Source organism: Eulemur rufifrons, chromosome 28 (genome assembly GCF_041146395.1).
Source record: "Eulemur rufifrons isolate Redbay chromosome 28, OSU_ERuf_1, whole genome shotgun sequence".
Lineage (NCBI taxonomy): Eukaryota > Metazoa > Chordata > Mammalia > Primates > Lemuridae > Eulemur > Eulemur rufifrons.
Window position 1 is genome coordinate 2,830,571 of NC_091010.1, and position 27,113 is coordinate 2,857,683.

The following is a 27,113-nucleotide window of genomic DNA, read 5'->3' on the forward strand; positions in this document are numbered from 1 at the left end:
GCATTTTTTTAAATTGCCTTCCCTGGAATTGCTTTCAGAGGCACTTTGTTCTTTGCAGTAAGTAATCTCGGTCATGGCTAATATTTATTCCTTAATGGCAGGTATACTTTTTGGAATTAGCCAATCTGAGGACAAAATAACTATTGATCCAAAACTTGAATATTATTTATTTGGCGATGAACTGATTGAATTTATTTCCTTGAATATCTTGTATTAATAATTTGCATCCGAGAGCAATCCCAAAGCAAACGTTCCAAAACTGTTTTGAAATATGGCAAAAATGTTGAACTGTTTCCATGACCTTCCAAGATGTGTACTCATTCAGGCATAGACTTTGTGCCTTTGTGTGGCTTCAGTAATTCAGAAATATTGCCACTTTTATGTTTATTTCATGTGACTTCATTCTGTATCAGTAATGCCTCATTTTTTTGTTGTTGTTAAAGCTTCATTTGATTGCTTTTTGAATAAGTAGTGCCTCATATATTTTCTTGAACGAACTTTATTTCTCAATTCTGTTAGGGATGTTTGTATTCATCAGGACAAGAGGATTCATCTCACAGTGGTGTATTTTGGTAAAGAAGGACTGTCTAAAGTCAAGTCTATCCTAGAATCTGTCACAAGGTTGGTGAGCCCTGTCCACAGTGAAGTCCTTTAATTTTATTTATATATATAGACAGTACTAGTAGAGTGAGAATTTCAGATACTTAAAAAAGTTAATAATTTTGAATAACTAATATTTAAAAGTTGGCTGAACATGTGAGTAGTGGTGGTGATATTAAGTTCCTCATTTCGCATGCAATCCTACATGACTCAACTTCCCTTCACCGCTTAGCAGGCAGCCTGGCATGATCAGGATGCTCTCCCTCTATGGCTCACTCATCTTCTGTATATTTGCTTCTTTCCCTTTTTCTAAATTGAATCCTTTCACTTTGATACCATCATCTCCTGAGCTTATCTCTTACTTGTCACCTTTCTTTCCTTCCAATTCCTCAGGCTCCTTCTTCTTCCCCTATAAACAATGCTTAGGTCTCCCATATCCTTAAGAAACCCCCTGATTCTGCAGTACCCAATAGCTACTGTTGTGTTTCTGTTCTTTCACAGATAAACTTCCCGGAATAGTAGTTCTGTAACTAAGCAACCCATATAGTACCTGGCAGATCGTAGGTGCTCAGAGGTTTAAATGAATAAATTGGTAATTCCTTCATACTTAATTATTAATTCTTTAGCTTCTCAGCCTTTTCTTTTCAAAAAGATAGGCCCAAAGGTACAACCTAACTTCCAAATTCAGCCTTTTCTCTGTTATCTTCTTTAATTGCTTTTTTACATTGACAACCTAACCAGTACTTTCATCTTAAAATGTTATGTTTATAAAATGTGAATATTTTGTAAATGTAAATATGAAATAATGTAAATTATTAGGTTAATTGCCTTCTCTAACCACACCAACTCTGTGTCCTTTAGTTTTTTACCTTTCTGCTAGTTGTAACCATTCCCTAAGAGTCCAGATTTGGCCAGCCATTCTTCTCAAATCATTCAACTAACATTCATTGAGTCCTGCCTGCTGTGTTCCAGGTACACTGCTTGGGAGTCTGACTGGGGTAGTTGGAAGAAGACTGGGCATAGTTGAGCGGTCTCAGTTTCTGCCCTGCAGGGACCCTCACAGCCCTGAGGTGTATAAACATGACTCATCTCTTCCCCTTCCCTATACCAGCTCCTCCTGACAGCCCTCTTTTACTTCAGAGTAAGACCATTTTCACAATACCCTGGACTTGACATCTGAGAGCCAAAGTCTTTTACTCCTTCTTTACTTAGAATTACCTCTAATTTGTCAGTTCCTACTTACTTCACAGGACCTCTTCTCTGTCTCCTCCTTGCTGCTGCCACCACCCTAACTCTGGTTCCCCCTCCCTCCATTTCTTCGCTTCCTCTCTTCCTTCCTTTCAGTCACCTACTAAGTGCCAAGTGCTCACACTAGTTACTACTGAAGTTGTCCCTCTATTGTCAAGACTCCTCTGTGGCAAACGATGTAAACCTGCCTTGAGCATGCTTAAGGAAATAGGAGCAGTATTGAAGAATCTTGGGTGCCTACCAGAAATAAAGGGATTGTTACAACCAGATTTGGGGAAGAAAATCAAAGCAACCTTGGCGTCTCAGGGACTGGAATCAGAGACTTGAATACCATCAACATTCTCTTGTCTGTTTTTCTCTGCATGTTGACATCATTCTCCTGTTGCAGATTGGCTTCCTCCAATGGTGAGGGATATGACTGTTGGCGGCTCTGGGCTCACATCTTCTCAGCTTTGCCATCAGAGAGGAAAGAGCTTTCTCCCAGCTCCAGTTGAGAAAATCCCAGGGAAGGACATTTTGCCCATTCTTGAGCCAATCACTATGGCCAGGTTGGGTGGGGGCTATTGGGATTGGCCAGTTTAAGCCTGGTCCCCACCTCTAGGAAATTATTGTGGTTGGGGTGGGTAGAAAGTGAGGGGGATTCTGTGATCAATGCCTCCACTTGGTGCTGGGGATATGAGGTGGTAATGGTCAGTTCCTCCATAAAACGGAGACATTTATATCCCATAAGATGGGGAGGTGCATCCTCGACACTCAGAGCACTCGGAGTCTATCATGTAGTATTTGAGCCTTTGCTTCCATCTCTCCCTTACCTGTTCTGTACTATTGCAGGAGTAATCTTCCTAAAATGTTAACTTTTTTTATTCGGCTGTACCCTAGTGCACTGAGTCATTCTCCAACTGTATTGTCAGAGTCACCTAGAGGACTTACTAAAATTTAAATGTGCAGCTCCACCCCTAGCATCTGAGTCAGTGGATCTGAGGTGGAGCCTGAGAATTTCGTCTCTAACACGTTGCCAGGGGAAATTGATGCTGTGGGTTTGAGAACCACTGCCCTAGCAGAAAAGCCCTGCTGACACTCCTTGCCTTTAGGATGCTGACCCAGTTCTTTAACCTTGCATGGAAGAAGGTATTCCTCAGTCTGACCCTTCTCTCCTTGTTCCCATTTTAGGGTCCTTTTGTTCTAATCTGATTTTTCTGATCTCTGTTTTCTAAAATGCTTTCTGCTTTCTGCTTTCTCAACACTTTGCCTCTGAGAATAATGATCTAAAATGACCTTTGCCCTTGCCACTGAATTCAGCATTTTAACCATGGCGTAACTCAAGTTCCAGTTCCAACATCTTCTCTAACTACTCCAGATAGAAGCAGTCTCTTTTCTCAGAACTGCTATTCATTCATTCATTCAGCTAATATTCATTGAACTCCTATTGGAGGGACACTGTGTCCATACTAATGAACAAAACAAAATACCTGCTGTCATGGAGTAGGGGAGACACTCGAACAAACGTGTCTGTTGGTGCTAAGGAAAACAGCCAGGGGAAGAGGGTAGAGATTAAAGAGAGGGAAGTCGGAGCCATTCCACATGTGGTATCAGGGTGGATCCCTCTGATAAGGGCACATTTGTACAGAGATCCAAGTGATGCTTTTTGAGAGAAGAGCACTCTGTGTGTGTGTGTCATTCATTTAGGTGCATTATTTTCTTACCAGACATTATGGCTATTTTTCCATGTGTGTATTTCTTATCTCCCCAATAGGTTTTTAAGATCCCAAAGGGCAGTGGCCACTTCCTAACACTTTTTGAACTTCACCCCACCAGCATCCTGCCTCAGATGTGGGCATGCAGTGAATATCTGTCCCTGATGATCATACTTGTGAAGCTGATCATTTTCTTTCCCTGTGTGAATGTAGAACCAACATAATAAAATATTTGAAGTGCAAAAGATATTTTGTAAGTTGTGTTGAAGGAAAAGAGTTAACTTAAAATGGGACTTACGGGCCGGGCGCGGTGGCTCACGCCTGTAATCCTAGCACTCTGGGAGGCCGAGGCGGGTGGATCGCTCAAGGTCAGGAGTTCGAGACCAGCCTGAGCAAGAGCGAGACCCCGTCTCTACTAAAAATAGAAACAAATTATATGGACAACTAAAATATATATAGAAAAAATTAGCCGGGCATGGTGGCGCATGCCTGTAGTCCCAGCTACTCGGGAGGCTGAGGCAGTAGGATCGCTTAAGCCCAGGAGTTTGAGGTTGCTGTGAGCTAGGCTGATGCCACGGCACTCACTCTAGCCAGGGCAACAAAGCGACACTCTGTCTCAAAAAAAAATAAATAAATAAATAAATAAAATAAAATGGGACTTACCATTTTTTGTATGTGCTTTCCTCATAGTGAGTCTGATTTTCACAATTACACCTTGGTCTCATTGAATGAAGAATTTAATCGTGGACGAGGACTAAATGTGGGTGCCCGAGCTTGGGACAAGGGAGAGGTCTTGATGTTTTTCTGTGATGTTGATATATATTTCTCAGCCGAATTCCTTAACAGCTGCCGGTTAAATGCTGAGCCAGGTGCGTACAACATTGGTAGATGAGCTGAGTATAGAATTTAGAACAGTGTCAGCATGTTCTATGTTTTGAATCATTTAATTTGAAGGAAAAGAAGTCTTACTTAAACCCTAATATGTTTTCTCTTAAATTACATTAAGTTTAATTTAACTGGAATATTAAGTAGGAAATTGAAAATTTGACCCTCTGAAGTTCAGATCCTTTGTTCTCTTGGGGCCAAATTCCAATGACTACATTTGAAGCCAAATGAAGAAATGCAAAGGAATAGGAAGTCTCGAAATTGATGAGAAGGAAGCAGTGCAGGTCAGAAAAAGAGCCAAGCCCATGGTGTGAACATGTGAGAGCCAGAAGCACTCAGCCTCAGGCATATAGTGCCGGCCCCCACGCACGAATACACGTGTACACACATGCATGCACGCACATACTCATACTCACGCAGAGGGCTAGATGAAGGTACTGCTTGGTCTCCAGACTATGAATTTTGGGGTGATTTATTATTAGTATATTTTGCTTCATGTTGTGGATATTTTTTTAAAAATGAACAAATGACATTTTTATAAATCAAATTTTATTTTAAATAAAAAAAAGGAAGTTTTCTGTTTTAAAGAGTCTCAACAGGATGAAGAACAAAACAACTTTAGGAAATCTGTACAACATGGTAACTATAGTTAATAACAATGTATTGTATACTTGGAAATTGCTAAGAGAAGAGATTTTAAATGTTCTTACCACAAAATAAGTATGTGAGGTAACAGATATGTTAATTAGCTTGGTTTAATCATTTCACAGTGTATACATATATTAAAACATGTTATATACCATAAGTATATATAATTTTGTCAATTAAAATAAATTTTTAAAAAGAATCTCATAGTAAATGTTTTTTATGTAGAACTATTCGTATACAAATGATTGCCTTCTTATTAATCAGTTTGGTTAGGAGTAGTTGTCAGGAACTCTCTGAAAGCCTATTGAGTAAATGAGGGTTAGGCTTATTTTTGTTACTCTAGGCAGCATTAAATTCAAAATGTAGAAATTAAAGGAGACATATTTGCTCAGTGTAAAAGAAATATTTTACATCCAGAGATAGATTTGCCTGCAGGAAATTAAGCTCCCCCTCCCTAAATGGATTTGAAAGAAGATAGAATGAACATCTGCTAGGGATCTTGTAATGGAAAGGCTACCATGTTGCTCCCACACTCCCTGACAGTTACTACGTGATTGAACCCAGTCACAGCAAGGGTTTCTTTGTTGAGGGGAGGTGGGCTACTTGGCCTTTAAGGTCCCTTGAATGCAATCAGTTTGAATACTAATGGCAAGGTCTTCTGCAAGGACTATTACATCAGGTATTTTTAATTCTTGTTTTCCCAACTTTTCCAGATCTTGATTCAAATCTGCTTTTTGTGTGTGTATTTTTTTTTTTTTTTAGAGACAGGGTTTCACTGTGTCGCCCAGGCTAGAGTGCAGTGGTGTGAGCATAGCTCACTGCAGCCTCAGGTGAACACCAGCACACCACACCTGGCTCATTTTTAAAATTTTTTTGTAGAAACATCTCACTATGTTGCCCAGGTCGGTCTTGACCTCCTAGTCTCAAGCAATCCTCCCGCCTTGGCCACCCAAAGTGCTAGGATTACAGGTGTGAGCTACCATGCCTGGCCCTATTTTAATTATTCTTTACATATCTATTCACTGTACAGTATTCCTTGGATTTTGAAGGGTAGATTTAACAGAAGTTTCTACGTTTCTTTGGTGATTGTCAGAAGTAATCTACATTTATTACTGCTGATTAGATGAAATAATGAGTATTGAATGGCTCCCCTAATGAGTAGCTGAGAGAATACCTTTGTTTAGCTCCCCAAAGTCAAAGGGAATAAACACGTAAGCACCTTCTAGTCTTTTTTCTTCTCTGTTCTTTTACAAGGTTGTAGTTTCATAGCCTGACCTAAAATCATCATCATATTCATCAATTGACATGGTGTTCTGTAGGCTGAATATTGATAAAATACAATAGTGATACAATAAAATCATCCTGTGTGATAATAGAAAGACTTTAATAAAGCCTTAAGAGATATTACAATAAAGAGCAATCCTTCGTAACTTCTCTGTATGGCACAAATATATATTTTCATTTATAGGTAAGAAGGTGTTTTACCCTGTGGTGTTCAGTCTTTACAACCCTGCCATCGTTTATGCCAACCAGGACGTGCCACCACCTGTGGAGCAGCAACTGGTGAGACTTTTACATTGTCAGTTATGAAAGCCTCCAAAGATCTTCCTTAGATTACTTCATATTTGTTGTACAAGTAGAAAACAAACTGTCAGTAAAAAATTGTAGTTATTGTAAACACTTCTCCATAGTCTATTTTCACACCCCCAGTAAAATACTTTCACATTTATTGCTTCAGAATTAAGTTGGGGGGGAGCTGGAGTTTAGGTCATAAAGAAAAACCTCATGTTCCAGAATGTGGAAATTGTACAGTCATTCTACCAACTTATTTTTAGTAATACTGAAAATAAAATTTAATTTTAAAACTCTACTAACGGCTTGGTGTGGTGGCTCACGCCTGTAATCCTAACACTCTGGGAGGCCGAGGTGGGAAGATTGCTTGAACTCAGAAGTTCGAGACCAGCCTGAACAAGAGCAAGACCCTGTCTCTATCCGAAGTAGAAAAAATTAGCCGGGCATGGTGGTGCATACCTGTAGTCCCAGCTACTCGGGAGGCTGAGGCAGAAGGATCACTTGAGCCCAGGAGTTTGAGGTTGCTGTGAGCTAGGCTGATGTCACGGCACTCTTGCCAGGGCAACAAACAGAGTGAGACTCTGTCTCCCAAAAAAAAAACCTCTACTAACTAGAAATTAAAACTGCTCTGCAAAATAAGAGGAAATATTATACTATGGAAAACTACTTAGAAAGTCATGGAATGTAAATGCTGTATATCAAAACTTGTAGTTATTGTCAAAACTATACTTACATAAGCTTTTAAAAATATGTAAGTAACGTTACTATTTTGGAATAATTTAGATTTGCGGAAAAGTGGCAAAGATAGTACAGACAGTTCCCATACTTCACTCAGTTTCCCCTAATGCTAACATCTTATATAACTGTGATACATTTGTCAAAATTAAGAAATTAATATTGTTAAGTTACTCCTAGCTACACTTTAGATTTATTAGGTTTTCCCCAGTTTTTCTACTGATGTCCTTTTTCTGTTTCAAAATCCAGTCCAGGATACCAAATTGCATTTTGCATAATCTTGTATTGTTAACATTAAGAAAAAATGAAAATGAGCTAAGTCAATTTAAGATGTTAAAAAAAATGAAAAATAATTCCAAGGAAACAAGTCGGAAAGAGGTAAAGATAAAGGCAGAAATTAATGAAACAAAAATAGGTTGACAAATACAGGAGCTTATTATTTATGTGTAAAAAAATCTTTTCTTAATAAAGTGATCAGATTCAGGGTAATCTGTACAGTTTCCATAACATGGGAAATTAGAATATAAAAACATTGAGAGAAATCAATTTTATATGTAAGTTTAAAAAATTCTGAATAAAAGGAAAGAAATTTTATAAAATAACACAAGCTAAATTTATGTTAGTGTTTCATAAATAAAAGAGATGGAAGCTCTGCAAAAATTCAGAGCCTTTTAAAAAATTAGAATAGTTACTAAAAATTACCTTGTAGGTACAAAAATATAATGTTTTATTGAAGAGCTTTTCTTTTTTCTTTCTTTCTTTCTTTCGGTTTTTTTTTTTTTGAGACAGAGTCTCATTCTGTTGCCTGGGCTGAAAGTGCTGTGGCGTCAGCCTAGCTCACAGCAACCTCAAACTGCTGGACTGAAGCAGTCCCCTGCCTCAGCCTCCTGAGTAGCTGGGACTACAGGTGCGCACCATGACGCCTGACTAATTTTTCTATTTTTAGTAGAGACGGGGGTCTTGTTCTTGCTCAGGCTGGTCTCGAACTTCTGAGTTCAAGCAGTCCTCCCACTTCGGCCTCCCGGAGTGCTAGGATTACAGGCGTGAGCCATCGCACCTGGCCTGAAGAGCTTTTCTAACTTTCAAAGAATAGGTAATATTAATACCATATGATCTGCTTAATGTATTTTATGAGGATAGCATTAGCTTGGTACCAACATCTGGCATAGTACGTCCACACACACACCCATACACATCTCTCTATCTTATCGGTAGGCCAGTATTAGGAATATAGGTACAAATAGGATCAAAATGGTAAATTGAGCACCTACATCTGCCTTATCTGACACCCCATATGCTTGGTAAAAATGAATTATTAAAATGAAAAAGGTACATTAGTATTGGAAAATGAGGAAGCTGTTAGCAGACATAAGTTTGCCAATTTACAGAAGTTTCTGTAAGTTGGCAACAGTTGGCATAAGATTACAGGAGGAGAGAGCAGTCTAGAACATGTTCAGGAGAACAGTGAGTGAAGATGGGGCTGCCTGCTTTCTCTGAGCTCCTAGCGGACAGGGAGTGGAGGGAGCATGGAGCATATGTGCTTCTCGGGGATGTGCTGAGTAGCAGGCATCACAGGCAGTGCTTGTAGTCCCTGGAGCTAGAGAGGCAGGTCAGGGTAGATAGGGAGGTCCTGGCCTCCAGAGATGAGTTACTGTTGGCACATTCTCCCTGAAACCATGTTCTGCCCCTACTCTATGACTCAGGATAGGCCCCTGTAATTATAGCTAGTAGCCATGGATTTTTCAACAATGATTTATAACATAAAAATGAGCAGCAATTGGCTGGGCGAGGTGGCTCACACCTGTAATCCTAGCACTCTGGGAGGCTAAGGCAAGAGGATTGGTTGAGTTCAGGAGTTCGAGACCAGCCTAAACGAGAGTGAGACCCCCATCTCTACTAAAAATAGAAAAATTAGCCGGGCGTTGTAGTGCACGCCTGTAGTCCCAGCTACTTGGCAAGTTGAGACAGGAGGATTGCTTGAGCCCAGGAGTTTGAGGTTGCTGTGAGCTACGATGATGCCACTACACTCTACCCAGGGCGACAGAGCGAGACTCTGTCTCAAAAAAAAAAAAAAATGAGTAGCAATTAAGCAAAACTAAACATTTGTGGAAAACCAACACTATTGAAAGAAAGGCAACAAATTTATTAATAAGCAGAAAAATTAACATGAGAATATGAATCCAGATAGAAAATAACTTTAAAGTATATTGTTAGGGAGATCAGAAAAAACATTAAATTCATAAAACAAGATTTGTTGCTAAAGCAAGATTTATTTCAGAACTTGAAAATCGTGAAAATATAAGAAAAATAAAGACTACAAGAATAAGAAAATATAAGTAGCAGAGTAGTCACAGTTGAAACAAATTTGTAAACTAGAAGACAAGCCAACTGGACACATAAAGACCAAGAGATAATATGAAAGAAAAATTGAGACATGGATAATCAATCCAGAAGCTCCAAAATTATTTAATGGGAATTCCAGAAAAGAGAGAGAGCAAGCTGGAAATGGATGAAAACTTTGCATAGCTAAGGAAAGACAAGTCTTCTGGTGTTTGAGAATAGCACTGAAGGGCTAATCATAATAGCTTCCAAAGACACTAAAAATAGCAAAATCCAAGCTTGTCCACAAAGGAATAAGAATCAGATCGGCATTCACCTTCTTTTTCATAGTATTGGTATTAGACAATAAATCAGTACCATGAAAATTATAAAGAAAACTGTGATTCTAGAATCTATATTTCACTTACTATTTGAAGGCAAAATAGACATTTTTGAACATTCAAGAACTCAAGCTGGGTGTGGTCGTTCATGCCTGTAATCCCAGCTGACTCAGGAGTCCGAGGCAGGAGGATCACTTGAACCCAGGAGTTGGAGGCTGCAGTGAGCTCTGATTGCACCGCTGCACTCCAACTTGGCCAACAGAGCAAGACCCTGTCCCTTAAAGAAAGACTCAAAAGTTTATTCTCACAGACCTGTTTATCTAGTTTAGCAAAATGAGAAAGGAACATGTTGAGAGAGGAAGACCTAAGAATAAAATAATGGTAAACAAAATAAGCAGTAAAACTTTTATTTATTTATTATTACTATTTTTTTTTTTTTTTTTTTTTTTTTGAGACAGTCTCGCACTGTTGCCTGGGCTAGAGTGCTGTGGCATTAGCCTAGCTCACAGCAACCTCAAACTCCTGGGCTCAAGTGATCCTCCTGCCTCAGCCTCCCAAGTAGCTGGGACTACAGGCCTGTGCCACCACGCCTGGCTAATTTTTTCTATTTTTAGTTGTCTGGCCAGTTTCTTTCTATTTTTAGTAGAGACAGGGTCTCACTCTTGCTGAGGCTGGTCTTGAACTCCTGACCTCAAGCTATCCTCTTGCCTTGGCCTCCCAGAGTGCTAGGGTTACAGGCATGAGCCACCATGTCTGGCTTAAAACTTTTATTTAAGTCTAAACATTTGTTGATGTAATAGTATAAATCGTTATGTTGACATAATTAAAAAGAAATGAATAGCAATTTGGAATTATGGTGTCAAAGGGTATATATATGGTGTACATATCTGTATTACCTAGTTTACTAGTCTGAGAGGGCCTAGAACCAGTGACACCCCAGTAGTCCCCAAGCACACTCCACTCCCAAATCTTGGTTTCTAACACCATTTTCCAATCAAAGGAGCCAGGGCTCCCTAGAGAAATGGTTGATTCTAGGGCTACAGCAAGAAATATACAAAAGGAACCTGGGCCTGGGTGCAGTGACTCATGCCTGTAATCCCAGCACTTTAGGAGGCCAAGGTGGGAGGATCACTTCAGGTCAGGAGTTTGAGACCAGCCTGAGCAATCTAGTGAGACCCTGTCTCTACAAAAAAATAGAAAAATTAGCTGGGTGTCGTGGAGCATGCCTGTAGTCTCAGCTACTCGAGAGGCTGAGGCAGGAGGATCACTTGAGCCTGGGAGTTCAAGGCTGCAGTGAGCTATGATCATGCCACTGCACTCTAGCCTGGGCAACAGAGCAAGACCCTGTCTCAAAAGAAGAAAAAAATAAAAGAGGAACCTGGAGCATCTTAGAGCTCCAGAAAGTAAGAAAGTACTCAAACGACAAAAGGATGAGGGTGTGTCAAAGGGCACAGAAGCCAAAAGAAAGAGCTCCCAATGCCCAAGCTGGAACAACCTGAGCAACAAAATAAATAGCTTTAACCTGGATTGTAACCCGAAGCATAAAATAAATATCTATGAGTATAGTGGTATAAATGAGCGAGTGAATAAATAGATAAATAGTAAGTGAATGGATAGGCTAAATTAGAGTAAGATAGGGAAGAAGAAGCAAATGTTCCTTGTAAAATCCTAGATAATTTACGTAGATATTCCCTTTTCCACAAGGTAGAACTAGGTGATTCACTTCCAAAGAGTATGGAAAGAGAAAAACAAACTTTTTGGTGGAGAGACCCAGCAGACACTACCTTAACCAAAGTGGTGAAGGTTAACATCACCAATGATGTCGTGTACCCTTGAGGGTATGTAACAAGGGCACTTCAGCCCTGCAGTCTTCCTTCCAAAAACCATAACCTCAATCTAATCATGGGGAAAGCTCCAGCAAGCACACATGGAAGGGCATTCTGCAAAATACCTGTCCATGAGACTGTCACGATCATAAAAAACCCGGAAGACTGAGAAACCGTCAGAGCCAAGAAGAGGCTAAGGAGACATGGCAGCTGAATGCAATGTGGTGCCCTGGACTGGGTCCTGGAACGGAAAAAAGGGTATTAAAGGAAAAACTGGTGAAATACAAATAAAGTCTGGAGCTGAGTTAATAGTAATATACCAATGATGGTTCCTTAGTTTTGACAAATGTACCACAACAATGTAAGATGATAGCATTAGGGGAAGCTAAAACTGGGTGAGGAGTATATCAGAATGCTTTACTGTTTTGGAACTTCTCTGTATATCTAAAATTATTCCAAAAGTAAAAAGTTATGTGTTAAAATTAATTGAGAACAAACAAAAAAAGTGGCAAATAGAGTCAACATAGAAGGGTTAAAGGTTTGGAGGGTTATGGGGGAAGAATCATTTGAATGCTGATTCGTTCTAGATGTTGCATAGCGAAATAAGCACTTCAAGTTCTAGTTTCATCACTTGTAAACCTTTGCTAATTGCTTAACTTTCTAAGCTTCAGTCTTCTCACTTAAAAGACAAACGCTTGCCCTCTTTGATGTTTAAAGATATATTAGAAGTAGGCTGGGTGCGGTGGCTCACGCCTGTAATCCTAGCACTCTGGGAGGCCGAGGCGGGCGGATTGTTTGAGCTCAGGAGTTCGAGACCAGCCTGAGCAAGAGTGAGACCCCATCTCTACTAAAAATAGAAAGAAATTATATGGACAGCTAAAAATATATACAGAACAATTAGCCGGGCACGGTGGCACATGCCTGTGGTCCCAGCTACTCGGGAGGCTTAGGCAGAAGGATTGCTTGAGCCCAGGAGTTTGAGGTTGCTGTGAGCTAGGCTGACGCCATGGCACGCTAGCCTGGGCAACAGAGTGAGACTCTGTCTCAAAAAAAAAAAAAAAAAAATATATATATATATTAGAAGTAAACAGGAATGCACCCAATAGAAAAAACGGGCAAAAGACAACTGACAATAATTCACAATAAACATACTCAAATAGTCAACCTTACTAGGAATAAATTAAAACAGTAGTACAATACTTTTTTTCTGCTGTTAAAGGACTTCTTTAAAAAAGCACGGTCATGCGAGTGAGGCTGGGAGAATGGGAGCTCTTCCATCTCTGCTGGTGGGAATGCAGCTCTCTGGGTCAAGAGTTTTATTAATAAACAGGTTTATCCCCCAATCCAGTAATTTTCATTCCCAACAGTTTCTCCTGGAGAAATAATCAGAGCTATACAGTAGCAATATGCATAAATCAATAACATTAAAAGCAAGCAAAACTCTAATAGTAAAATGATGAATTGAATTATGGGTCATACTGTGGTGAATATGGTATATCAAGAGGAAAACATTTGTGAAATGTAAATAAAGCAAACAGCAGTGTAAATGTAGAGGAAAATGTAAAGCTAAAAATGGGAAATGTGTATATCTATTTTAGGTGAGATTTTAATGGTAAGAGCTAATATTTTTATGTACCATTTACTATGTGCAGGGTACTGTTCTGTTTTGCCTGCATGTTAACTTGTTTAATCCTCCTAACAACCTCTGAGATAGGTGCTATTATTACCCCCTTTTTACAGATGAGGACACAGCTGTGCTGTGGTTGAGTGCCTGCCGTGCACAGCTGGCTGGAGTCAGGCCAGGCACCCAGGCAGTGTGGCTCCAAAGCCTCCACTGCACAGACTGCCTCTGTTATATTAATTTACCAAATAGTGAGGGTCCATTCAATGCCAGTCACTATTCACCACTGGCACCTGACCCTGACAAGTATGTTTATTGCTCACAAGGATCTTTATTCTGGTAGGAGGAGACAGAAATTAAAATCAGATAACAAGTGCCACGCAAATCATGAAAACAGGCTGAGCTGTGGAGAGTGATTTGGTGGTTTCTGTGGCGTGTTTGGTCAGAAAGATCTCTGTGAGATGGAGCTGTTGGAGGGGCCATCTGAAGGACAGAAAGGAACCAGCTAGTGATTGGGGGCAGGCACTTCCAGGCAGTAGGAACAGCTGCTGGATTTCCGAAGGTGGCTGGAGCACGGAAGGCAAAGGCCAGGTTGTGCAGAGCTTGTTACGCCCCTGGAAGGAGTTTGGATTTTATGCCAATGTGTTAGGAAGCCTTTAGAGGGAGAGTGGGTTGTGTGTGGCGCCGGCTGGAAGCAGCCAGTTAGGCTTTTGCAGTAGACAAGGGGAGGTGATTGTGTCTAGGGCCAGGGTGGTAATTGTGGAGAAAAGTTTGGATGTGATTGGGAGACAAAGCTGACAAAGCTTCCTGGTAGATTAGATGTGGTGAATGAGGGAAAGAAAGGAATGGGAGAGGCGAGATCAGGACTTCAACTTGAGCCATGGTATGTGTGTGTTGTTTATTAGATATCCAAGGGAAGGTGCCAAGTTGCTAGTTGGCTTCATAAACCTGGCATTCTGTGAGGGGCCAGCGGCTGGGGATGTAGGTTACATGTGGATAACTGTGTCTCCCACATGCTTAGAAGGACAGATAAAACATTGGAATGAAATATTAACAGTCAAGACTACAGATGATTTTAATTTCCTTCTACTTTCCTCAGTGAAAATTTGTTGCTTTAAAAATCAAACAAAACCAACGATTCCTTTCCCTAAGTCTGATAATATTTGAATAATTTTTAGGAAACTAAGTTACAAAGTCACAGTATTTATAAAAGCAGAATTGGCATGGGGTAGAGATATCAAAGTGGATGGTTTGCTTTAATATTTTGTACCAGGATTATATTTGACTAAAGAGAATATTAGAGTCTAGCCTTGGTTCTGACACTAAAATGATGCCCCTATAAGTTCATTTATTTATTTATCTATTTAACAAACATTTATTGAATATTTACCTACTATGTGCCTGGTATTATTCTAGGAGCTAGGGATATAGCCATGATTAAAATCCACAAAAGTACTGCCCTCAAAGAGCTTTAAATTCTAGAAAAGGAAGAAGTACCGCAGGTACATGCAGTTGTCTGTGATGTGGCCCTGCATGTCCCTTGAGGCCAGTGGTCAGCAGCTGTGGCCTGTGGGCCAAATCTGGCCTTCTACCTCATTTTGTATGGCCCATGAGTTAAGAATGGGAAAATTTTAATGAATAAAAATATATTTTATCCAGGTGCGGTGGCACATGCCTGTAGTCCCAGCGACTTAGGAGGCAGAAACAGGAGAATCACTTGAGCAGAAGGTCAAGGCTGCAGTGAACTGTGATCATGCCTGTGAACAGCCACTGCACTCCAGCCTGGGTAACATAGCAAGACCCCATCTCAAAACATAGATATATATATATTTTTTTAAAGAATAATATTTCATGGCACATGAAAACTATATGAAATTTAAATTTCAGTGCCCATACGTAAAGTTTATTGGAACACAGCAAGTTCATTTAATTATTTATTATCAGTGACTACTTTCACACCACAGTGTCAGAGTTCAGTAGTTGTGGCAATGACTATATGTTCTGCAGAACCTAAGGTATTTACTACGTGGCCTTTCACAGGAAAAGTTTGCCAAGCCCCGGCCTACCTTGTGGACACCTCTTCTGACTCAAGTCTCACCATCCTTGGCCGTACTCTCTCCTCCATCTGCAGGTCTTCGCACAAACTGTTCTTTTGCCTGAACTTTCCCCAGCACATCTTCTATCACTTGGCTCAGTCCTCCTCATCTATCTATCCCAACTCCAGCTTTATTCCTCCAGGAAGCTGTCTCAGAATGCTGCAGTTTGGATGAGGCATCTCTCTCGCCTTCTCTCACCCTTCTCATGTCTACATCCTGACTTCCCTCCTGCCCAGCCAGACTCCATGGCTAGTCATTTTCCACACCTTCTTTGCTGTGCACTCACCTCACTTGCCCCTCACTCCTTCCGGTGTTCTCTATAGAACCCCAACCTGATCAAGGGCGACTCTCACCAGGCCCCAGGGCAGTGGAGCACCACAGCCTGACTACAGACTGGACGTTGCTTTAGAGATGCAACCACAGGCCGAGGCTCCTGGGCCGCCCTGGAGTCCTGCCCTTACCTGGCCCTCCTACTCTCCTTCCTACAGGCCACTCGGACCTCTCTTCACCCCTCCCAGCAACCCCTCACCACTTCTCACTCTCCACTTGCTTTGCTTTCCTATTTCATTTGGAAAAGAGTAGTCAGAAGTTCTCTTCCTTATTCTTCTCTCATGAGTTCTGTCAGCCCCGCTGCCTCAGTGTCTCTCCATTCCCAGTGGAAGAGCTGCCCACATCCCTTCGTGATGCCAGCCGGTCGGTCCCCTTTGTAATGAACTAGAGCTCAGCCCTTGCCTGAACAGGGATGCCCTCCGGCCATTCTTCACCCTCTTGTACTACACTTTGCCTCTTCTAACTCCTTCCCACAAGCATACAAAAATGCTATAATACCACTTACCTTAAAGAAATACTGTAAGCCTCGTCTTGACCCCAGGGCCTCATGTTTTCTGTTCTTACCACAATCATTTCCTTGCTGTTTGTCCTTAGAGCCATTTTGCAGCAGCCCCCCTTGCCTGGAGTGATCTCCTCCAGATATTTGCGTCGCTCACTCCCTCACTTCAGTCAGTTCCCTGCTCAACACTTGCCTCCTCAGAGAAGCCTTTGTGGCTGTTATGTCCAAGACAGGCTTTCCTCTGTCAGGCTCTCCCCTTATCGTGCTGCATTTTTCTTCCTAGCATGTATCACTACCTAAAATGTGTATTTATTTATTTATTTGCTATTTTCCCACCAAAACAAAAGCTCTATGATGGCAGGAACTTTGTCACCTCTGTTCACTGCTAAACCTCAGTTTCTAGAACCATATCTAACAGATTAAACGCTTGTTGAAAGTATGAATAAAATAAAGGAGGTTTGTCAGGCTTCATCTTCTAAGATTCTGGAGGCTCAGTGTTGTCAAAGCCCTGGTTTTAATATTTCTTTCTATACTTGGATTTCAATGGTGATAGCTTCATTTTAAAGCTGGTTTTCTTCATGGTAGGAAAGGACTTTGGCAATCCCAAGCTTCATAATTGCATCCTACATGAGAGGTTGGCAAACTTTTTCTGTAAAGAGCCAGAAAGGAAATATTTTAATCTTTGTGGACCATACATTCCTATTGCAGCTACTCAACTCTGCCACTGTACTGTGAAAGCACCCATAGACAATTTGTAAACAAATGAGCTTGACTATATTCCAATAAAATTATTTACAAAAGCAGGCAGCAGGCCAGATTTAGCCTGAGGTTGTGGTTTGTTGACCCCTTCCCTATGAGCAAGTGGCCTTTCTAGTGTCTCTCCCAGAAGAATGAGGGGACTTTGTTTTCCAAAGTTCCCAACAACCCTCCTCTTTTAGATTGTTGGCCTGAATTTTTTCTAATACCTAGTGGTGAACCAATTCCTGTAGTAAGTTTGGTGTGACTATCTCACTGGTATACTCATGGCCCACTCTGAAGTTACTGGTGACAGGAGCTTCCCACCCTGCCTGGGGCTAGGTGATTACCAGAACAAAACCGTACCAATCAGGAGGGGGCCTGGGGAGTGAATGCTAGGTAGGCACTAAATGACGACTACTGTGTAGAGTTGATCACGGTGTGTTACAGTATGTGCTCGTGCAACTGTTGTCCTAGAACGTAAGCCCTTGAGGTCAGGCCCCACACTGTGTGATTATTAGTAACCCAGCTTGCACTTTGTACAGCTTGAGTTCAATTACATTGAAAGAGACAAGAAGCCTTTGCTCATGTGGATTACTGTAGTTTTGTTTGTTTCGTCAGGATTTAATAAATGTGTGTGATCCTTTATGAGTCACATACATGACAGGAAAAAAGTATCCTGTAGAAAATATTTTAATTTGTTTCATTGTCGATTAACATATTTTCTAGTTCTTAAGGGAATAAATTGATTTTTTTTTTTTTAGGTTCACAAAAAGGATTCTGGCTTTTGGAGAGATTTTGGCTTTGGAATGACTTGTCAATATCGATCAGATTTCCTGACCATTGGTAAGTATACCTTACATTTAAGGATAGGGCTTTACATATTTACTGTAGAGCTTATGGGATTTTGCTAAAAGGTCTCAGATTTGAGTGTTCTATTAGATTATGGATCTGAAGTTAGCTGAAAAGAGGAATCTGGAGATATAAAAGGCCAAGTGAGTTTATAATTAATGTCTTTGAATAGCAAAAATGAGGTCATAAAGATAAAAGTATAATATAATATTTACTTATTCCTTCAAAATCAAAACACTTGTTTTTAAAAACGCCTGTTTGACTTGTTACCCATATTTGCAGTTGTTTGGAGTATTCTTACAAAAGATTTCTCTGTAACTCTACTGTTGTGCTCATGGGTGGTTACAGCTGGGAGTAATCTTGGATTAGACTAAGGGCTTTAATTTTTTTTATTTTGAAATGAAAACTCCTTTAGTTGTCTAGTAAACTATTATGCAAAATCCCAGTATTTAAGACAAATGAAAAACGAGGTGTTCTTTCTAGCTCTGATTAAAGTTGGAGTTGGTAGTTGGAGTCACAGCTTAGTTGTCCATTCCCCTCAGCCAAAAGACGGCCCTTGAAGAATCTTGTCTAATCATACTTCTCCACCCCAGCTTTGGCCTTACCCAGCAAAAACTAAAAGTGTCAGAGAACAGTTTAATAAAGCAGGCTGAAACCTAATTCCATGTCTCCTGATTGATTTAATGCTGGCTACCGTTCCACAGCATAGAAGTCATAGAACATATTTTCATATTATATTCATTTTTACAATCAACCATTGTTTTGGAAATCTCCCTGCCTTGTGTCTTTATCATTGTAATGTTTGAATAGTGGAAAATCAGGAAATAATGATAAAAAGACTATTAAATGAAACTAATTCTCTTTTCCTTGATTTCTTGCTTAGTAAAACAATGACCATTCACTATCCCTCAAAAGCAGATTTTTATACATTTTTTTCTGCAGTGCCATGGATACTTGCAGTTCCTCATCTCTTTTTTATATAACTTTATTGAAATATAATTCACATATCATAAAATTTACTAACTTTAAATGTACAGTTCACTGAGTTGTGCAGCTATCACCACAATCAAATTTAGAACATTATGACCAAGCACGGTGGCTCACGCCTGTAATCCCAGCACTCTGGGAGGCCAAGGTGGGAGGACTTCTTGAGCTCAGGAGTTCGAGACCAGCCTGAGCAAAAGCAAGACCCCATCTCTACTAAAAATAGAAAAAATTAGCCGGGTGTCGTGGCACGTGCCTGTAGTCCCAGCTACTCGGGAGGCTGAGGCAGGAGGATCGCTTAAGCCCAGGAGGTTAAGGTTGCTGTGAGCTAGGCTGATGCCACAGCACTCTAGCCTGGGCAACAGAATGAGACTCTGTCTCAAAAAAAATAATTTAGAACATTATCACCACACAAAGAAACCCTATACCTGTTAGCAGTCTGTCCTGCTTTCCTACCACACCCCATTTCCCCCAAACCTAGGCATCTAGTAATCTACCTCCTATAGATTTGTCTTTTCTGGGCATTTAATATAAACTGAATTATATAATATGGGGTCTTTTGTGACTGGCTTCTTTCACTCAGCATGTTTTTAGGGTTCATCCATGTTGTAGCATGTATCAGGTATTTCATTCCGTTTTAAGCTGAAAATGTTTCATTGTATGGTTATACCACATTTTGTTTATTTTTTTGTCAGTTTATAGACATTTGTGTTGTTTCAACTTTTTGACTATTATGAATATGCTGATGACATAGATTTTCAATTTTTTTGGCTATATACCTAGGAGTAGAATTGCTGAATTACATTGTAACCCTATGTCTGACCTTCTGAGGAATTGCCACATGGTTTTCCAAAGTGGCTACATCATTTTATATTCCTGCCAGCAGTGTATGAGAGTTCCAGTTTCTCCACATCCTCATTAATAAATGTTATTATCTGTCTTTCTGTTTCTAGCCATTATAGTGGGGTGAAGTGGTATGTGATTGTGGTTTTGACTGTAATTTCTCTGATGACTAAGGATGTTGAGCATCTTTTCATGTGTTTATTAGCCATTTGTATATCTTCTTTGGTGAAATGTCTGTTCAGATCCTCTGCTCATTTTAATTGGGTTATTGGAGTTTTGGGGGCTTCTTGAATATATGTACATTAATGTTTTTCATCACATTTGGGAAGTTTCAGACATTACAGTCATCCTTCAGTATCCATGGGAGACTGTATCCCCGACATCCTGTGGATATCAAAAGCCATAGATGGGGGAAGGGTGAGGCAAGGGCAATATACATAACCTAAACTTTCATACCCCCATAATATGCTGAAAGAAAAAAAAAAATCCATAGATGATCAAGTCTTCTATATAAAATGGTTTAGTATTTGCATGTAACCTACGCACATTTTTCCAAATACTTTAAACCATTTCTAGGTTACCTATAATACCTAATACAATGTAAATGCTATGTAAATGGTTGTTTACATATGTAAATGGTTGTTTACATATGTAAATGGTTGTATACTGTATTGTTTTTTAATTTGTATTATTTTTTATTTTATTTTTTTCTTTTTGGGGTTCCCCCCCACCACACACATATTATCAATCCGTGGTTGGTTAAATCTGCAGATGTGGAACCTGTAAGGTTTTTTGGATTGGCCGGCACCAGAGAAAGAAAGACGAGCAGAATTGAAAGGGTTAAGCAACGAGGCTTTATTGGGGCGCTCCTGGGTGAGGTTCACGGCCCCTGAGAGAGAGAGAGAGAGAGAGAGAGATGCGCCCAAGAAGTCACATTGCCCAGAAGTTTTGAGTGGGCTTATATATGTTTTTAGAGTTGGGGGATGGGGTTTCTTTGGTGTGAAGAATTTTGGCAGGAAGAGTGAGGAATTGCTTTGTTGCAGTTTTAGGGCGGGTATTGAGAAATAGAAGGGGCTGGTGGTATGTGTGGACTCCAGGAACCGAGACTCTTATCAGGGTAACCATCCAGGTGTGGTCATCCTTTGACTTAGCTGGGTCTTGCAGGCATTGTTCTCGGCAGGTCTCATGGGCCTCTTTTTCCATTAGGGAGGGGAGGGGGTGCCTGCCACCAGCCTTACAGAACCCTCTGATACAGAGGCTGGCTTTTTTTCTTTGAATATTTTTTCTGTTCCTTTCTCATTGTTTTCTCCTTCTGATACTGTCATTATGTGTATGCTTATGCTTAATGGTATCCTCCATTTCTCTGAAGCTCTGTTCATTTTTCTTCATTCTTTTCTCCCCTCTCTGTTGTTCTGATTACATAATCTCTACTGATCTGTCTTCAAGTTCTCTAATTCTTTCTTTTGTTAATTCAGATCTACTGTGAACTGATTGATGAATTTTTTATTTAAGTTATTATACCTTTTAACTTCATAATTTCCATTTGGTTCTTTATATATAATTTTTCTCTTTATTAATATTCTCTATTTGATGAGACATTGTTATCTTACCTTTCATTACTTCTTTAAGCATGATTTCTTCTATTTCTTTGACTATATTTATAATGACTGCTTTGGAATTTTTGTCTATTAAAGCCAACATCTGTGCCCTAACCCAAGCAGTTTTTGGTGCTTTTTTTGTGATGTGTGGGTCACACGTTGTTTCTTTGCATGCCTCATAATTTCTTTTTTGAAAACTGGACATTTTAGGTAATATGTTGTGGCAGCTCTGGATTCTGATTCCCCCCTACCTCTAGGACTTGTTGTTTTTCTTCATTTATTTATTGACTTGACTGTACTATTTTAGTCAGTTCCTTCTCCCCCTGCCCTCTGACAGTATGAAGCCTCTGATGTTCTTCAGGACATGTATAGCTGTGCTGGGGTGGTGCTGGATTTAGCAGGGCTCTCTCTGACTGTCTCCATGCCTCTGTTGGTGCCGCTCCCAACTGTTAGGCTCTACTGATTGCTTACCAGTTGCTGTCTGGTTTTTGTCAGTGCTCTGGGGCATAAATTGCTCCACAGTCTGACTCAATTAAATTAGGCCCTTTTACAGGGGTAGTTTTTGAGGCAAGTCTTTGGGGTTTGTTCAGACCCCAGGAGGGATCTTCTTAGCTGTCTCTTTGCCTCATTCTCTCTGGTAAACTAGCTGGTCTGCTGTTAAGCTTGTTACCCTCATGGAGGTACCAGCCTCCTCTTAATTGCTTACTACCAAAAATCTCCATTATCTTCTTTTTTTTTAATTTGCAAAAAATTTTTTAATTTTTATTTTTTTAGAGATGGGGTCTCACTATATTGCCAAGGTTGGTCTCAAACTTCTGACCTCAAGCAATCATCCCACCTTAATTCCTGAGTAGCTGGGACCCCAGCAGTGAGCTTCTGTGCCTGGCTTCCGTTATTTTCAAGAGGCTTGAACTTTTCTACACTTTAAATAAAGTCACTTCCTTTGGGAAGAGCTTTGCAGCAGTTTTGTCTTACGGACTGCCTCTTTGGGAAGAATCTCTGAGCTTCTGCTCTGGAGCTGAGGACAGGGACAGTGGCACACTTCTGATAAAGCAGAGTAACACCCCTGCTTTATGAGCAGGGCTCTGGATAGGTGCAGTAGGGCCCCCCAAATTTTCACCTTGCTGTACCTGGAGTAGAGCCTCCACCCTGTGAGTGTGGGCTAGGTAAGAAGAAGAGGAGCTGCACCTGTTTGGAATTTCATTTGGAGCTTCTCTTCCTTTCCTGCTGGTATTCCCATTACAAATGTTATACCTTTTGTAGTTGTGCCACAGTTCTTGAATATTGTGTTCTTTCTTTTTTTTTTTTTTTCCAGTCTTTTTTTCCTCTTTGCTTTTCAGTTTTTGAAATTTCTATTGTCATATCCTCAAGCTCAGAGATTCTTTCTTTATCCAAGTCTAGTCTACTAATGAACCCATCAAAAGCATTCATTTCCTTTTTTTTTTTTTAATTTTGAGACAAGGTCGGTCGGTCTCTCTCTCTCTCTCTCTCTCTCTGTCACCAAGGCTAGAGTGTAGTGGTGTGATCATAGCTCACTACAACCTTGAACTTCTGGCCTCAAGCCATCCTCCCCTCTCAGCCTCCCAAAGTGCTAGGATTCCAGGCACGAGCCCCACTGTATCTACTTGCATTTGTTTCTTTTACAGTGTTTTGTATCCGTAGTATCTTTTTAATTCCTTCTTAGAATTTTTATCTCTCTACTTATATTACTCATCTTATATGTTGTCTACTTTTTCCATTAGAGTCCTTAGCATATTTACCATAGTTGTTTTAAATTCCCAACCTGATAATTCAGTATCCCTGCTGTATCTGAATCTGGGTCTGGTGCTCTGTCTCTTTAAGCTGTGTTTTATTGTTTGTTTGGGGGTTTGGGGGAGTTTTTTGCCTTTTAGTTTACCTTGTAATTTTTTTTGTTGAAAGCTGGACTCGATATACTAGGTAGAGGGAACTGCAATAAATAGGCCTTTAGTGACGTGGTGGTAAGGTGTGAAGGGAGGGTAAGCATTCTATAGTCCTGTGATAAGGTCTCAGTCTTTTGGTGATCCTATGCCCCTGGGTGTGAACTTCACACATTCTTCTCAATTTCCTGTCCCCTCTCTTTCCCTCCTGGACAGGATGGCTAGGAGGGGCTGGAGCTGGATATTTCCCTTCCTCTAGGTCGGTTAGGCTGTGATGAAACCCAGCAAGTTAGGCTCTAGTTAAATAGCTTCTTCTGAGATCAGGCCTTATTAATAAGGAATGAATGCTCTGGCATATTTCAAAATGATTACCTTTCCTCCTCCTTCCTGCTGCTGGAAGCATTAGGGCATTTTTTCCCTGATCTTCACTATTGAGAGCCTGACAGAGTTCCTGGAGGTAAAACTCACAAGAGTGTGGGGGATCTCAATATGACTGGGTGCCCCTGGAGTTTTTAACTCTCAGACTTGCCTACACTGAGCTTCCAGCAATTTGTCAATTACAATTCAGGTTTTCCTACCCTGGTTGGTTCCCACAGAGATTTCTGCTCCAGTAAGTTATGGTTCTTTATATCTACCTGTCTGTCTCTCCAATTTTGAGGGCAACAGTTTGCCCTGTGACCTCAATTCTCTGAGGGATCTAAGAGGACCTGTTGATTTTTCAGCTTTTTACTTGTTAGGATGGAGTGATGACTTCCAAGCTCCTCACATGCCAGACCAAAAACTGTGAGTCTCCCTTTTTTTTTAAAGTATCTACACCATCTCTGATATTTGAAGAGCTTGTTCATATCTGTAGGGAATAAGAGCTGAGATGAATCAGACGTAGCATTTAGCTCTGATTGTTTAATACTTTTTGGAGTTCTCAGGATTATTGTCCATCCTGTGAATGTGAAATTAAGTGGGACAGAATTATTTGACAGGAGACATAATTTAGAAGCCTAGCTCTTAATTAAATAATTATTTTTTCCAGGTTTTTTTTGTTTTTTTTTTTTTTGAGACAGAGTCTTGCTTTGTTGCCCGGGCTAGAGTGAGTGCCGTGGCGTCAGCCTAGCTCACAGCAACTTCAAACTCCTGGGCTTAAGCGATCCTCCTGCCTCAGCCTCCCGAGTAGCTGGAACTACAGGCGTGCGCCACCATGCCCGGCTAATTTTTTTCTATATATATTTTAGTTGGCCAGATAATTTCTTTCTATTTTTTAGTAGAGACGGGGTCTCACTCGTGCTCAGGCTGGTCTCGAACTCCTGACCTCCAGTGATCCACCCACCCCGGCCTCCCAGAGTGCTAGGATTACAGGCGTGAGCCACCGCACCCGGCCTTTTTCCAGTTTTTAAGAATCTTTTTTCTGGCTCTTCAAAAAACTCCAAAAACTCCAAATGGTTTGTGTTCTCCATGCTTCTTTCAAAAGTTAGTTGCTCAGCTTGCACCCAGTTTTAAGTGGTCTCCCTCTACCTCGCCTGTCATGTCATCTAGTTAGCCTTCTGCCCCATGGCCCCACCAGAATTGTTCTAGGTAAGATTATAAGTAACATCTGTGCTGCCAGGTCCACTTAGTTCTTTTTAAGTTCTCAATTGAGTAGCACGCACCTTACAACTTCTTCCTCAGGACACTTTTTTCACTTGACTACTGTGATGGCACCTTCTCCAGAATTTTCTCCATCATCTGGGGTCACTTCTCAGTCTGTTTTGCTGACTTATCTTTCTTTGCCTCTGTTTAACTTCTATAAACTGGCATTTCTTAGTGTTTAGACCTAAGCCCTGTTTTCCTTCTAAAGTTCTTCAATAATTTCATTCATTCCCATGGCTATAAATCATCTGTGTGCCCATTCTCAATTTTGTATCTCCAGCATGGCCCATTCTTCTGATTTCCCCTCTGGTAAGTTTTCTGTAACCCAGAAAACTTTGTGTCTAGAAAGATAGAAAGAAAATACAATGAAATATTAATGGTGGTGAGATTATAGGTGATTTATATTTTCTTCTCCTTTATTTGACTTTCTATAGATTTTCTATAGAACTTTGAAGTTTACAAAGTGTTTTCAAATATTTAATCTCATTTTGATATGCTTGATGACTGACCTTGAGCTCCTAGAGTCTAAATGTCAGCCTGTAACTGGACTTCAAACTGGGAAGTCACTCCTTCACGTCAGATGTCTTTGTGTTGTACCGTGCCATCTCCTTTGAAGCAGAACATGTAAATCTTTATGATGTTTCTCTGTGCTCTGGCTATCAGACAGTTACTTATAATATCAATGTTGATCTTGCAGGTGGATTTGACATGGAAGTAAAAGGTTGGGGTGGAGAAGATGTTCATCTTTATCGAAAATACTTACATGGTGACCTTATGGTGATTCGGACTCCAGTTCCTGGTCTTTTCCACCTCTGGCATGAAAAGCGCTGTGCTGATGAGCTGACCCCTGAGCAGTACCGCATGTGCATTCAGTCCAAAGCCATGAATGAGGCCTCTCACTCCCACCTGGGAATGCTGGTCTTCAGGGAGGAAATAGAGACACACCTTCATAAACAGGCATACAGGACAAACAGTGAAGCTGTTGGTTGATGTAATCATTAACGCATTACAGTCTGGACCACAAACCAGTACTGTTTGTTTAGCCTTAATTCCAATTCCAACTGCAGTGCCTCCTTCAGAGAAGATGTGTTTATTTTTCACATTCTTCCTGGCATTACTTTACTTTAGCATTTCAACTTTATATGAGAAGAAAAAACAAGTGTTTCAGCACAAAGCCTCTGTTTTGTGAGAATACTCTGCACCATGGAAAAATTGACAAATTGAAATCAGGTATTTGTCCCAAAAGTTGTTTTGAGTTAGTTTCTGCCTGGTGCCCATGTTCTGACTGCATATGGGATTGCACAGTGTCCTGATTGCATCTGGGTGGAGAGATGCGATGTGCTGGGCTGATGGTGAGTCAGGAGTGGCACACTCCTACAGAGGGGACAGAGTATCGTGGACATGGTGTGTGGACAGGTATCTTCACCTGCCAACCACTGTCACCCTGCTTGATTTTTAAATGAAGGGCTTTGGTTGATAGCTTGAAAAATCCTTTTTCACTGAAGCAGGGAATAATTAAATGACACATCTGAAATCCTCAATCAAAGAAGGCAGAAATCAAAACCCCTTAACTTAATGTTGCTTAGATCCCTGAATGTCTGTTTTTAAGCAAATGGGTAATAGTTGAAAATAGAACCGATGGCTTGATTAAAAAAGAGAATGTGTTATTGCATTATTATCACGTTCAGGATTAGCAAAGTTGCTGTAGACCGTTTTGAACAAACAAAAAAACATGGAAACATTTTTAACAGAGTATTTAATTATGGTGGAGCACAGGATACTAGCTGTGTCTGGAAACATCAGTTTATGTGAGCCAGCTACATCAGGGCCTTCCTGTGGTGGTCCAAAAAAGACGAGCATAGCATGGTTTTCTTTGTTTTTTGCTTTGTATTTTCTCATTTAGCATAGATACATATGTATTTATTATCATTTATTTTCTAATATGTTAATATATGCTATATCTGTATGTGTATTATAATACTTTGAGTTGAAAGAGTTTCACTGTGGGGAGAAAAAACAATTTGATGAGATATCCATCAGATCATTGTGATTTGAGAAAAGGGGAGGAGAGCAAGGTAGTCTGAGTGGAAATCTTAATTACAGAATATTTTAGAGAAACATATTGCTTGCATATAGAATGTTTTAATTGAAATGTAAATTATATTAATG

General features: G+C 40.3%; 1 protein-coding gene across 1 annotated transcript in view; it reads left to right on the top strand.

The window, feature by feature from the left end:
- Positions 1-26,797, top strand: part of CSGALNACT2 (chondroitin sulfate N-acetylgalactosaminyltransferase 2) — a 30,872-nt gene extending 4,075 nt beyond the window's left edge. Inside the window, exons 3-7 of the mRNA XM_069460000.1 lie at positions 520-621; positions 4,233-4,411; positions 6,544-6,638; positions 17,914-17,995; positions 25,642-26,797. Of these exons, the coding sequence (XP_069316101.1) occupies positions 520-621; positions 4,233-4,411; positions 6,544-6,638; positions 17,914-17,995; positions 25,642-25,934 (751 nt within the window). The 3' untranslated portion in view covers positions 25,935-26,797. The remainder of the gene's footprint in view (positions 1-519; positions 622-4,232; positions 4,412-6,543; positions 6,639-17,913; positions 17,996-25,641) is intronic.
- Positions 26,798-27,113: the final 316 nt, after the last annotated feature.